At 39.4% G+C, this 15,499-nt stretch overlaps 1 protein-coding gene across 4 annotated transcripts in view; it reads right to left on the bottom strand.

Moving 5' to 3' along the window:
• BCL11B (BAF chromatin remodeling complex subunit BCL11B) overlaps window positions 1-15,499 on the bottom strand; it is a 138,427-nt gene that overhangs the window by 114,433 nt on the left and 8,495 nt on the right. For all 4 annotated transcript variants that reach the window (XM_040333213.1, XM_040333215.1, XM_040333212.1 and 1 more), the window contains exon 2: window positions 7,986-8,357. In XM_040333213.1, coding sequence (XP_040189147.1) covers window positions 7,986-8,357 — 372 coding nt within the window. The remainder of the gene's footprint in view (window positions 1-7,985; window positions 8,358-15,499) is intronic.

Genomic DNA, 15,499 nt, shown 5'->3' on the forward strand with positions numbered 1-15,499 from the left:
TACTAACCTGTAGCAGGAATGGACATCTTAATCACCACTACCAAGACACGCAAAGGAAGGAAGAAACATTCACTAATAATGATGTATCATTCACGCTTCACATTTATTTGGAACTGAAAAGGAAGAATAGCGTGGTTTTGGTGGAGTGATTAAACCTGACTTTACAGGAAGATTAAACCAGCTAACCCCAACAGTCATCAGATATAAGGTCTCTATCATCCAGTACTGACCCTTACAAGTCAGGTCACTGCAGTCATTTCTTAGGCACCAGAGCACCTGGGTTGGATGAATCCCCTCTTCACAGCACATTGGCTAGATTCATAGAGCTTTTAACAAAAGGTTAAGGGTTTTACATTTTTACTGGTGACGGTAATTTACCAATCTTGGCCGAAAATAACTGTCACTCTTTTCAAAAATGGATCCTTATCCTTGTGTTTTATCTTTGTGAATTGAGTGTATATTAAAACAAGCAGGCAGAAAATAACTGCCACTTTTTGCAGGAGAACCATGGAGTGGAGGGGTGAGCATGGGGGGGACCATAGAGGGCTGAGCGCGGGGGGGGGCAAGGAGTGGAGGGGTGAATGCGGGGGACTGTGGAGGGCTGAGTGCAGGAGAACCGTGGAGTGGAGGGGTGAGAGCGGGAGGACCGTAGAGGGCTAAGCGTGGGGGGGGGGGCCAAGGAGTGGAGGGGTGAATGCGGGGGACTGTGGAGCGATGAGTGCAGGAGAACCGTGGAGTTGAGGGGTGAGTGTGGGGGGCCCGTAGAGTGGAGGGGTGAGAGCAGACCAGGGGGGGGGGGTTGTTTGCATCCAAATGAAGGATGCTGCAGAAAAGGAACCTCTCCCTTTGTGTGCAAGCAGAGGTCTCTCTGCAGAGGTTTGCCACATCCCCCTATGGAGTCAGAGCTGGAGCTCTCCAATCAGCAATGTGCATGAGCTTCGCTGATTGTACTGAGTGACTAAAAAAGTAGCTCTACCCTTGTGTGGTTTTAGGTACACAAATTGTATTATTATTACACAGGATTTATATTGCACCAACAGTACAATTACAATATAGTACAATACAGAAAGGACAGGGAAACCCTGCTTGTGAAGCTTACAATAGTATGTAGTATTCTCTTCCCCCTACTGAATCAGATCTTTAGCTTTGCAATCAGCAATGCTCATGCACCCTGCAAAGCTTCAGTTCTGACACGGCAGGGGGCATGTCAGACCTCTGCAGAGAGACCACTGCTTTCACACAGGCAAGAGTTTCTTTTCTGCAATATGCTGGGGTTGTGTGCAATTACTTGCTTCTGCGTGCTATTTGTGTGCTTGCGTGCTGGCAGGAGACAGGCTTTTCTACTCAAGCTGTGGCTGCTTTCTAAAGAAATTGAACTGTAAGGCTGAATTAAACAAAAAAAATCTTTGTAAATGAGTTTCTAAAGGGTTACCACTCTGTGCACAAGGTCAGCGCACATTGGACTGTAACCATCCCAAGTGAATCCTATAGGAATTCATCCGCGCACACACACACACACACAGATTGCAGAACGGTTTTCCCTCACACCCAAACTGACAGATGAAGTCATTACACTATCTCTCTTTCTCGTCTCCGTCCTCCTCTACACAAGGGGGAGAAAATAACAAACAGGCCTTGTCCATAAAATTGCAACCACTGCAGTCCTAAGGATTCAATTAAGCTAAAATAATTAATGCTTCTGCCACATTAAATTACTCTTTACATCTGAGCTGTCTATGTTTCTATTCTTTAATCTTTCCATTTTATTTAAAATGAGCTAAAAAAGAAAATGTATTGTTTCAAACGTAGCAAAAAAAGAGAAACTAAAAAAATAAATAAAAAAAAACAGCGATGACTGCGATTGTTATGCCGTTAATAAAAAAAAAAGAAAAAAAAAAAAAAAGGAAAGTGTTTTGCTGCAGCTGACACAGCGAGTTTGTGCGACTATTTCTGGGATTAACCTATAATTGCCTTAAAAGTTTAGTTGCAGTTCTTGCCAACGAAATCTCGACAAAGGAAAGTCTCCTGGAACGGTGTTGCAAGCAGGTTCGGCTCCAAAAATGTTATTTTATATATAACGCGTAAAAAAAAAAGAAAAAAAAATGAAAGAAAAAAAAAAGCCATTATTCAGCCAATGAAACAACGAAGTGCGAATTTAGGTAATCAGATATTAATTGACTGCGGTCACATAACATTTGTTCTGACTTGGTACTATGAATTTTATTAAAAACGGTTTAACGTAACCCAACTTATCGTTCCTTTAAAAAAAAAAAAAAAAATGATCTGCAAATCTACATACGGAACGGAAGCAATAAGTGTTCAGAATGAATCAGCCGCTGGAACCACATGACGGCGGGCATGCACAGTGCACCTCACAGCGGCCTCAGCAGAGACGCTGCACTTTCACAAGCAAGCCCCACCCGCAGAATACCGGAAACTGAGATATAGACGCAGCGCTGTATAACTGGAGTCATTTTGAAGACGGAAGGTTTTCGAAGGGCCTATATAGATCTCTAAGTGTGGGAAGAGATACTTTTTTTGTAGTGCTGTCATGCATCAATGTGCAGGTTTTTTTTACACTTGGCATGCATTCATGCACATTCTCTATGCGTTTTTTTAAATCAAAAAAATTGGAGCGGATAGAGTTAACAGACATTTACCGTGGCAAACACCTGTTATAATTTTAATAGGGAAATTTATTCGCCAAAAATAGAGTTATCGATAGAAAAAAATAATGGACACAGAAAAACACGTGCGATCCCCGCAATTTTTGCCATGATTTTGCTGCACTTACAGTGTGTTTTTCATAGGTCAAGTTACTCTAAAGCCACATCAAAAACACAACATTTGTGCATTTAATGAGCGTTTTTTGGGTGCGTTTTCAAGTAATTTCAATGGGGAGGTGCTTTGTTTTGTCTTTTTTAACTGACCAAATATGCACCAAAAATGTGGCAACTGAAGCAGACCAGTGTGAAGACATAGATAGATTTTAAAGGGATGCATTTTTCTTGTTTCTTTCCTTGTTGCGTTTTTTTTTTTTTTTAACGCAAAAGTGCTTCAAAAACTGTGAAAGCAGCCTATTGGCCAAAAAGGTGCTGATAGTATCAGAAAATTAATTCATATTAGATTGTAAGCTCTAAGGAGCAGGGCCCTCTTATTCCTACTGTATTAAAGTGTATTGTATGTGTACTGTCTACCCTCAAGTTGTAAAGTGTTGCGTAAACTGTTGGCGCTATATAGACCCTATATAATAATAATATTAATAATAATATTCATTTAAATTCATGATATTAATTACAAAGTTGAATATAATACAATTATATATATAAAAAAAACATTGATTGCAACTGAGTCGGCAACGACTAAAGAGGCTGAAGTCGCAGAATTAGCGCAATGACCAAGCAATGAAAATTATCAGAAATAGAGGTTATCATCGGCAACCTACACAGTTTCTTGCTAAGGATTTTAGGATTTTTATTTAGTTAAAAAAAAATTGAATGATTTTTTTATTTTATCGTATGAAAAGGTGGAGTTGCACTTTAACAATGGCCTCAAGCCTGCGTTCCCCTTTATGGAAGATCTCTTTGGCTTACTGAATAAACACAACAGGTCTATTGCAACCCCCCCCCCCCCCTCCCCTTCCTTCGCTACACGCAGACAGTTGGAATTCTGAGATCCCAACATTCCATACGCTTCTGTCACTAATAACTTAGCAGGAAACTATTTTAAGTCTTCCTCCTCGGGTCTCATAAACTGTATATGTGTCGGGCTCTGGGGATTGCTGTTCTCTTAGGATGCGCAATTTCTTCGACGCGGGTAAAAAGGATGGCAGGTTTGCATTCGAGGAAAATGGAAAAAAAAAAAAAAAAAAAGGAACTCTCCTTCACACGGGCTTCAGTATAAATAGATTTAGGATTAACTCTAATCCCCAGACTTCTAACATGCAAATCAATGCAACTTCAGGCTCATAAGGTAGTGAAAGTATTTCCCTGCCAGCCAGATGAAAGCTGCAAGTTCACGCGATAGCGGCGCAGATACTGAGGCTTTAATCTGCTGATTAATTACTTGTTCAAATGGTGCTTATTACATGTGATGTAGAAGAGGAGAGGTCAGCAGCCACCAGCGACAATGTGGAGACGGAGAGACACCGGCAAACGCTGCTGCCCTTACCGCGCACTCATCTACCTGGGTGTATTAAATAGGCAGATATTTTACCAATAATGTTGGCACTATGGGGTTGATTTACTAAAGGCAAAGTGCAGTTGCTCTAGAGCATGGGTGCTCAACCTATGGCCCTCCAGCTGTTGCAGAACTACAAGTCCCATGATGCATTGCAAGGCTGACCCTTACAATCATGACTTCCAAAGGCTGAGGCATGATGGGACTTTAAGTTCTGTAGCAGCTGGAGGGCCACAGGTTGAGCACCCATGTGGGTGCTCAACCTGCGGCCCTCCACGTGTTGCTAAACTACAAGTCCCATCATGCCTCAGCCTTTGGGAGTCATGCGTACAAGGCCCCGTACACACGTCCGAGAAACTCGACGGGCAAAACACATCGTTTTGCTCGTCGAGTTCCTTGTGAAGCCGCCGAGGATCTCGGCGAGCCGAAATTTCCCATTGAACAACGAGGAAATAGAGAACATGTTCTCTATTTGGCCCGACGAGATCCTCGTCGACTTCCTCGGCCAAAAGTGTACACACGACCGGGTTTCTCGGCAGAATACGGCTCCGATCGAGTTTCTAGGTGAATTCTGCCGAGAAACTCGGTCGTGTGTACGGGGCCTCACTGTCAGCCTTGCAATGCTTAATGGGACGTGTAGTTTGTCAACAGCTGGAGAGCCACAGGTTGAGCACCCATGCTAGAGCATGGGTGCTCAACGTGTGGCCCTCCAGCTGTTGCTGAACTATAAATCCCATGAGGCATTGCAAGGCTGACAGTTACAAGCAATCCCAAAGCCAGAGGCATGATGGGACTTGTAGTTCTGAAACTGCTGAGCTGGAGGGCCACAGGTTGAGCACCCATGCTCTAGGGCAAGGGTAGGCAACCTCAGCACTCCAGCTGTGGTGAAACTACAAATCCCATCATACCTTTGCCTCTAGGAGTCATGCCTTTTATTGCCAGAATCTTGCAATGACTCATGGGACCTGTAGTTTCAAAACAGTTGGAGGGCCGAGGTTGCCTACCCCTGCTCTAGGGCTTAGTAAATGATTGGAAGATCTACTGAACTCTGCAAGTGCCGTTGTAAATGAGCAGAAGCTCTGCTGACTCCCATCATCCAATCATGTGCAAGCAAAAAATGCTGTTTATTCTATTTATTTTCTTTGCACATGATTGGGTATTCTTTGCAAAGTGAAGTTTTACCTCTTTTACTAAGCCCTGGAGCAACTGCACTTGCAGAGTACAACTGCACTTTGCAAAGTGCACAGTCTACTTGTCTTTAGTAAATAAACCCCAAACAATCAGTTAACTCACACTGCAAGGGTGGACATTTTCTAAGGAGCCAGCAGTCCAATCTGGAAGTGGCCAAGCGACTTTAAAGAATCAACAAGTGACCCTAAAAATAAAAAATAAATAGTTCCTGTAGTAGAAAACGGTTAACAGTCACTTGTGCCACCACCCTGCACCTATCTTCGCTCTGTTGAAGGGCTACAGCTGCAAAATAATCTTGTGCCTATAACCCTTGTGGATGCTTAGTCCCCCCATTCTGTGCTGTGGTTGGCTTTGATGGCCCATACGCTACTACTGTGTCCTGTAGTGATGGTGGGGCTGTTAAGTGGAGCCATAGCATGCAACGGGGGGATGCATTATCGGAAACTGATAATGCTTTGCAAGAAAGAAAAGATCGGTCTCACCGTCCACTAGTTAGGTAAGTATTAAAAACCTTTTTGGCAGGAGTTCATTAGGAGGGCAACAGAGTTTCTTTAATATTAGGAGATAATGTTCAAGAAGTTGGGTGCCTTTTTTAAAGGTCATTGGCAACCCGGCTTCCATGAATTTTCCTAATTGTCAAGGCCATTTTAGACAGTACGGCGTTGATTTACTAAAACTGGAGAGTGAAAAATCTGGGTCAGCTGTACATGGTAGCCAATCAGCTTTTCCAATTAAGGTTGATTGGTTTCTATGCAGCGCTGCACTAGATATTACACTCTCCAGTTTTAGTAAATTAACCCCTATTTGTTACTTAGCTCAAGAATGTGAAACATCCAATTTTTGTACCCGATGCTGACCGATATTGAATAAGGATGAAAAAGCTGATGCAGCTGTATTATGATAGCACGGTATATTGGTCACAGTGCAACTTTTCACTTGTTAGCAGTGCAATCAATCTGAGGCCCCGTACACACGTCCGAGGAACTCGACGGGCAAAACTCATCGTTTTGCTCGTCGAGTTCCTTGTGAAGCCGCCGAGGATCTCGGCGAGCCAACTTTCCTCATTGAACAACGAGGAAATAGAGAACATGTTCTCTATTTGGCTCGACGAGTTCCTCGTCGGCTTCCTCGGCCGAAAGTGTACACACGGCCGGGTTTCTCGGCAGAATACGGCTCCGATCGAGTTTCTGGCTGAATTCTGCCGAGAAACTCGGTCGTGTGTACGGGGCCTAACATTGCAGTGCAATTGTTCAAACCAATTATCCAAATTTGGCCTGCATGTGTAACCAAATCAATCTCAAATTTAGATTTAAACTTGAGTTGGGTCTTGCCATCTAATTGTATCACACTTAGCTAGCTTTAGACAGGTTCCTACAAGCTTGAAATCATACAATGTTGCCACTGAATTAGATGTACGTTACATGCAGCAGCTCCAACAACTGGTAAATCCAATGGGTAAAGCCATCTAAACATCTAAACCTAAAAGCTGTCCATTCATGTTACAATCTGACTGCACAATCTCTATGTGCAAGGGTCTACATGGACATGATTTGGTTGTTCTGGTAGGACTTTACACATATGGGGGTTTGTATTTTTTAGGGATATTGCACAGATTGTAACATATGTAACCTCTCAATAGCTAGCCACCCAATACCTGAATGGGCAAAAGATCACAAATATGCGCGTTGGATTTTGGCCTACATGGCTGACAACAGCCATGGCTGTACTATTACGGCACATTCATTCTGCCATTAGATTACTATTTTTTTTCTTTGCCTCTGTGTCAGTATAAGAACAGATTGACTGCAGGAACTTTCACAGAATAAGTCTGTAAATAATAAAAGAATAGACAGTTTAACAAACAAAGGGAGTGCTTTATACTGATCCTATAATGCAGAATCCTAGAAGGAAAAAAAAACGCTCATACATGAATTTCTTATATCCTTATTAAAACCGAGAATGGATTGATATTATCATATTAGCTAATATTTTAGGTCATTCAGGTGATCCTTTTGGTTTAATTTGGTTGAATCGTTTAAAAGTTTTTAAAAAACCTTCATATTTTATAGAGTTAAATACAGGAAATTATCCATTGCCTTTTAAAACAATGAAATACAATAGAATTCATACTCACCTGTCCGGTAGAGATCTACGGCTGCACAAAGAATCTCTCTATCCGACACTCGTGTGAGTGTCGATTTTCTGTTTCCCCTGCCACATCCTGTAGTTCAATCCACCAGCCTCTACATTGCTACCGTACCCTGTGCTGCAGGATGAAACCAAGTGTGCAGTGGGGGAACTGACATGCCAATGTGTGTTGGATGAGTAGATTCTTCGGGTAGCCAGATTTCTTAAGTGAATATTTCAGGCATGGTTGACTATAGTTTTCGATTGCAGGGAACTCTCGAAACAGATTTTGTACGTGAGAACAATATCTGATGTGCATGGCTCTTTAGTGCAGTTACAATTAGCTAAAACTAGGACTACAAGTCCCGGTACATGCCGCTAACAACCTGATATGTCTTGTAGCTCTTGGAAGGACATGGGCTCTTTGCCCTGCTTCAGAACTTCACAAAACATGATTTTACAGACCGTTGTATTGAAAAGACACTTACCTGGAACATTCTCCTGCTTCGGGCAAATTCCTTTTGTAGGCGTGAGAAGACGGTCTTCTTCATCGGGCGTGACTTGGATACCGATTTCCACTGGCTCTGCCACTTTCCTGAGCTCGGAGCGAGATGAGTGCGGAGGACTACTTTTATCCAGGTTCTTTTCATAGCAGCCTCCGCTTGGGACTCCGCACTGCTTCTTCTTGTGCTCTATAAAAACCAAAATGTCTCCCAGCGGGAAATTCATTTGACACTGTCCGCATGTTAACAAGTCGTGATCGTTGCCTCCACCGGACAGGGTAAGAGTCCCTGTCTCCGGGATGGGTAGGCCGTCGTCCTCATCTGGGATTACCGCTTCAACATGATGATGCTGTTCAGCTGCAATGAAGCATACATAAAATAAGGAGATTTAGTGATAAGCAGTGCAGCATTACATACCTCACTTAAAGGATATTTCCACCTTTCTAACATACTTTATATTACTGTAGGACAGTGCAGTGAAATAGCCAACTCTACATGTAGCCCCTGCTACCCATTTTATCCCTTTATAACCCCACAAGCCTTCAAATAGCCAATGGGCCTTCTGGCAAATGTTACATTTGGCCTATTGCCACAATGATCTGAATGTGACTGTTGTCTAAACTTGATAAAAAAAATATTTTACCCAATTGCAATGTTCTATAAAATTCACTTAGGGCAGCAAAAAACATCTAAAGAGTGGGCACAATGAAGACTGCAGACTCCTGCACAAGCATAAAGGGAAAAGATACATAAAGGATATCTAAATCCAAGAACAAACATTGTATATATTGCAGCTTGCCATTCCTTACATGAGTTGGCTGCATTTGTTTTCTCTTTTTTTTTTGGCTAAGTCCATTTTCAGGAAGTATCAAAAATACCTGTTGATTTTGCCATAAATGCCAAGTTCCTTCTGTAAACTACTAATCCAACCACCAACCCCCATGTAATGAAGATTAAGAAAAGGAAGACATGTTTAATTGTCATTGTTTCCCTCCATAGATGCAGTGGAGGTGAGAGCATAGGGACCCAGGGACATTTATTATTCACAGGATTATCAGGTGAAAAAAAAGGGAAGAAAGAAAACGATTGCAGCCACCACAAAGTCTAAAGTCTGGTTAGCTAAAAATACATATATAACTTTTTGTTTGGGGACTTGAATATGCTTTAATATATTTTACAAAAAGTGACTATTACTGTTCTGCCTTTTAGGTGGACAATAAAGTTAGAAACAAAAAGAAAAATTGTATTTACAAAAAAAAAAAGCAAACATACTGTATTACAATGGCCAAGTGTAGCAACTAAGCACAACCAAAATGTATGCCTTATAATTCATGTCTTTACTGCAAAAAAAAAAAAAGTGCCTATTTCGAGTTAAGAGTGCATTATTTTTGCAGCGTAAAAATACTTGACAGGTTCAAAAATAAAATGCTGTGACCACGTTCAACCTCGAGTTTGCAGATAATTGAACCTGTCCACATACAAATCCATTTCAACAGACAACCATTTTTTTCCCCATAAAGCTCGCCTGAGGACATCTGCGTTAAAGCTATCGATGGCATAAACAAGCAGACGAAAGGGATAGATGTCTCTTAATAGCTGCTGGTTCTGTAACCCGCCTCCCCCTCAAAACACCATAGGAGATACAGCATGCCCTTGGCAATACATAACACTTGAGATTCTACCTGTGCGCTCTCACAAGGATTATTTACTTGTAATGCATCCCCCCACCACCACAACCACATAGAAATAAAAATAAATATCTTCACTCAAAAAAGTGAAAAAATATATACTATTGCTTTAGTCGTGGATATATCAAACACTGCCTCTGCAAAAAAAAAAAAATGCAAAAAAAAAGCATCTCTTTCAGACCGAAAAAAAATTTTTTATCAGGTGTGCGATTACTCAGGGTTGTAATTAACGTCAAGAAAAAAGTACAAACTGTAGAAAAGCTATTTTTTTTCTTGTCGGTCTGACAATGCGACAATTGCGTGAAGTATCTTTATTATTTAAAGCTACTCAAATATGAAAAAAAAAATTTTTTTAGATTCCTATGAAGACTGCTAATAATATTATAGGGGGGAGGCTTTAACAATATTAATGAAAAAAATAAAAATAACCATGTAAAGAGATATGTTTCTAAAAAAGGCCAATATTCTCCCATCGATGTACAAGTTCTTTCTAAAACTAGAAAAAAACGTACCAAATCTTTTTTGTCCTAATGGTTGTGTCTTTGCTGGCCACAGCAGGATGGAGCAACAGAATGGAGTTAACACATAGATATGGGCATTCATAAGATGGTCGATAGAAGGAAGCTATCACAAAGGATTGGCCACTAATAATGATAAACTTTAATGATAACAAACAAGAATACTAGTCAACTGGAGCACTTAGTCTTAGCTTTGAGGTTCTAAATCACAAATAAATTCTTGTATAGAAGACTTTGTAGGCCTTTAATTCACAATACACCAATGTCAAAATGTCACATTTTTATTGAGCGTTTGCTAATTATTTCCCCTTCTGGCTCTATTTTGTCTGATGTTAACTAAATTCTTCCAATTACAGTTTTATTAAAGAACAAGATGCGGGTTCAGCTTCTGTCCCTGCCTTGTATCCTTCTCGGTGAACTTCCCAAGCAGGACATGTCCACACCTCATAAATACACTTAACTCCTGCTCAACAATAACAAGCCATTTTATCTGAGACCGTTAACCATTCACAGTGCAATAGGGGAAACTTCAGCCTAAAACTTTCCCTTCAAAATAACTGTTAGTGGGTCACTGACAGTAGATGCAGAAGGCAGAGCCGACGCGACATCTTCACCTGTCTATCTTAAGAGGTTTGAACTTAAAGCCTTCGAGGCAACTGGATCTCGTCGTTGAGAATTGACGCAACATCTTCACCTGTCTATCTAAAGAGGTTAGAAATTAAAGCCTTCAAAGCAACTGGATCTCGTCGTTGGGAATTGACGCAACATCTTCACCTGTCTATCTGAAGAGGTTAGAAATTAAAGCCTTCGAGGCAACTGGATCTCGTTGTTGGGAATTGTGAAACCCATTTGATAGGCCTGTGTGGTCTTCAAAGTTTTAGATATACCAACTGCATAATCGTACCAATCAATCTATCAACTCAAATGTTCTGTTATAATACTGCATAATAGGCACTAAGGTATTGATATTTAAAGCTCTATATGTTGATTTTTGAAATTCACCAATACATCGACCTTGCTTATATACCTGTATGAAGTTATGCTTTGTAATCTTTAATATCTTTAATAAAATGTAGTGAAAGAAAAAGCTCTATACATTTTTGATAAGGCACCAATGATAATGCACACAGCAACTAATCAAATTCTAGTTTACGGTACTCGTGTTTCTAAAAAAAATGTATTCTGATTGGTTGACATGCAGATTTTTACACTTAGCACATTACCATCTTATTAAAATATTGCTGTGCATACTTTCCCCCCACTGCTTGCTCACAGAAAGACACTGAAGCAATACTTCCATATTGAGTCCCCTGTATATATTTCCCTTCGTAAAATTCCAGATCGTAAAGATGCTTCATAACTCAGTGACTCCACCCTCTAGCTTTCCAAGGCACAACTCAATATCACGCTTATAGGCCACCCGTTAAATACAGGATCAGTGATGCAGCAATAAAATGCCAATCGACTGGAATCCAATGTTTTAAATTAATTTACTTTAAAACTTACAAAAAAAAATGAATGCCACTGATATAGATTTATAGATTGACGATATACTGTCAACTGATCAAGGGCCAAGGGGTCCACTTAGTGTTTTCCATTATGTTTGGTCATAACCTCTATGAATATCTCCTACTATCTTACGAGTCATCTAAATTTGAATTATATTTAGGATCTTACTGCAAGTCTATTTCAACACGACCGTTGCAACGAGTGCCAAGTTCTGTGCAAAACATCGTTTGACGCAATCAATTACGAAGCTACAGGGCCAGACTATCTATGCAAAGGCAGATTCTCTTCTGCAGGTAGCTTTGCAAACCGTCAGCCATCTGCAGAACTGTAACGGATAATTCTCTAAATTCTGATCAGTGTTCAGGTTCTTTTTCATTCTCTGCTCATAAAACACATGCATGCCTTCTATTAATAGACTCCCAAACATGGATACATTCAGTTAGATATCCCTATTGTATATATAGAGGTACTGTTACATAAGGTGTGAGAGGCTCATGAAAAAGTTGAATGGCAGCTTAAGGAGTACTAAGAATTTTTTTTTTTTTCTGAGATTTGTCAAGTTGCTTTATAACCTGGAAGTAACCAAAGTGCTGGTAAATATATAGCTTTAGAAAAGCCCATTTTTATTCATCTCAGACCTACAGAATATTATTTTGGGTTAAACTGGATGGACCTGTGTCTTTTTTCAATCAAATGAACTATGTAACCATATAACTATCTCATAGACTATTTTAGATCTGAACATTTTTACATTTTGGAATACTGACTCTAAGACTATAAAACATTTAAATAGATATTTACGAGAAAAATACAATTCTGCAATTGCTATATTTAAGGATATTCTGAATTTAAGAATACTGATCAATTTAATCCAGAAGCAGTCAGGATTAAACAAAAGCCAATCTATTTCTCTTTTATTTAATTGTTTTCCAAGAAATATTAGATTCTTGACCACTCCAGCATCTGAAAAGGCTTTTCACAGATTACAGAGTGCAATATATTGCATGCCACTTAGCCAATTAGGAGGATAAAGTCAAACGTAATAAATCATAAGTATTAAGTTGTGCAGATTTTTTTTTTTAGCATATTGCTGTGCACAATTATGCTGATTCTGTGTCATCATTTGTAAATCTCCAATGAGCCAAACAAAATGTTCTTCACTAAAAAATCAAGATATACAAGCAATTTGAAAGTGCCAATATTACATGCAAATTAGAATGCAAAGGAGGAAAAAACTGGCGCAAGTTGTGGACACATGAACATAAAAAAAAAAAACTTGAGAGTCAAAAACTAGAAAAATAATGTTTTTTTTTTACAGAACTGTAGTCTGATGTAAGGCCTTTCATCTTGTGGTTGAATCAATTGATAAGGTTTTAACATTTAGTCAAAATTAGAGCGATGGATTCAATTTTTAAGTTCCGATCATCACTATTTTAAAACAAACTTGAGAAACTGTTTTAAAAAATTTAAAATATCTAATAAATTTGATCTGTTTTGTTTAGTTTAGGAACAAAATCTTCCATTCATATTTTGTTCCTTAGCATCATTATTTGGAAAAATAAGTAAAATAATAAGCAATTATTTTATTTTTTTTGCTAAATTGCAGTTGGGTAGAAAATTGGCCTTGTCCAAAAAAGACCAATTAGCATCCACGCTGCAAAAACAAAGTGTTGATGAACTAAAAGCGAGTACATAAAATATCTTAAGGTGCCAAAAAAAAAAAAAAAAGCCAGAAATAACCTAAAACTTCTACATGATGATATCATTTTTTCTTTTCAAACTCTAGCTATTCAAAGGCACAAAATCACACAAAAATTAGCTTTGAAAATCGGCTGTTTGGAATGCTGGCGTGCCAATAAACATTTTTTTTAAAAATACGCATATTTTAGCTGGTGCTGAGAGCTTATAATTTAGCGTGAATAGGGAAGCGTGTTAAAAGGCTGTCTCACAGTTTGTGATCAGTGCTACAACGCACAGGTTTATTGAAAATATAAATATACTTTATTGAAAAGCATTTATTGAAACGATAAATACACAGAGCAAGCCAATGCAAATCCTGAAGAGAGACTTTCGGATTCGGCTTGCATTATGCAAAGAAAGAAGAAGAAGGAAAAAAAAAGCAATGTTCTCTTGCTGCTATTTCATCAAATGCAGTATTTTTGGATAGGCAAACCAAATTCCAAGTTTGCAGCGGTGGCGGCCATCGGCATATACAAATGCAGGTTGAGTGTGTGACTAATATGGGGGGGCCCAACCACACTACTATATACCCCAAATGCAATGAAGTAAGCTACAGCTGCAATAAGAAGCAACTCCCTTCTGGTTTTAACCCTTTAGCTGCTGATGAGTCAGCGGCGCTCGCACAACAACACATTAGATAAGTCTGAAGTACGAAGGGGCTTCACACCTGGATTTTTCTTTTTTGTCATTATAATTGTTATGATACTCTTGAGTGGTTTGCGTACTTTGGCGAAGGCTACAACTCTGCAGAATTAAATGTGATGAGTTAAATTAGCACATGTAATATAATTCCTTGTCTTCCAAGATCACTCCCTCCTCCTCCTCTCCATGGGATACGCAGGAGATTCATGTTGTGTCTGTAGGGCCTCATTCAAACCTTCATTGAACTACAAAAGTCATCAAAACGCGTTTTCTGCTACTCTATATTTAAGGCTGGAGGCTCGTTTCACCTGAGACGAAGGCAGTGGACTTTTTTTATTTTTTTGCCTGACCTAATTTATTTCACTTTCGGATTATTATGAAAGCTTGCGGGGTAATTTCCCCACCTTACTTCAAGACACCCAAAAATACCAAAAATGAATCCATGCATTGGCTTGGCTCACGGAAGCTTTAGCATGCTAAAATGCAAAAGTGTTAATGCAAGAGACACTACACCTTACTATTATCGACTTCTAAAGAATAAAAACGAATGGCGAGAGATTGCAAAAAAAATAAAACATATTGCCCTAAAAACATCTTGTAGGCAACTTTGGTGAGTTCTGAGAGGGCAAGTTAATAAGATGGGCTGTTTAGATTGGGGAAAGTCAAGTTAGCAAGTTATCTAAAATACCAATTGTTCTTGCAAATGGTAATAAGTAAATGTCGTTGGCACAATTTTTGAAAAACGAGTGACCTAAAAAAATATTTGAAAAGTTAATTGACAATACAAGCCACCATAGGTCTGTGGCATATGGGACGCAGAAAGGTGCAACTGTATAGAGTCCAGCCATCAAAGGCAAGTGCGTCTGGAAGGGATTTGCATAAATAAATGTCCTCTTTGTGCCTCAGATGCTGCAGCAGTAAACAGACTTGTATGTTGATTTCCACATTTTCACAGTAACACTACGAAGGATTCGTAGCCACTAGCATCGAATCTTATAGACTCGGAGCTCCCCCTAGTAGTCATTGCTTGTCAGTTTTTTTTTTTTTGTTTTTTTTTTTAATGCCTTAGGGCACAATTGAAATGTGCAGCTTAAAACTTAAATAAAAAGAGTCTTGGAAAAGTTCATTTAAAAAAAAAAAACGAATTGCTAAAGAAACAAAAGATAGACAATAAACACAAAAAGTCATTGGGAAATTCAGGACTGCTTGCATGCCTATGCTACACACCTTGCCAATCCAGTCCAGCAATGGACTATGCCTTGACTTGGTTATCATCTGATCAATCTATGTCTTGCTGCTGTGCATTTAAAAACCTATTATTACTTAAGAGCACTTCATCCCTTTTAAGCTGTATAATCCGTTGAATTAATTCATTGGAAGATCTAAACTTTTCAAACTTACG

The sequence above is a fragment of the Rana temporaria genome, chromosome 13, assembly GCF_905171775.1.
Source record: "Rana temporaria chromosome 13, aRanTem1.1, whole genome shotgun sequence".
NCBI classification, from domain to species: domain Eukaryota; kingdom Metazoa; phylum Chordata; class Amphibia; order Anura; family Ranidae; genus Rana; species Rana temporaria.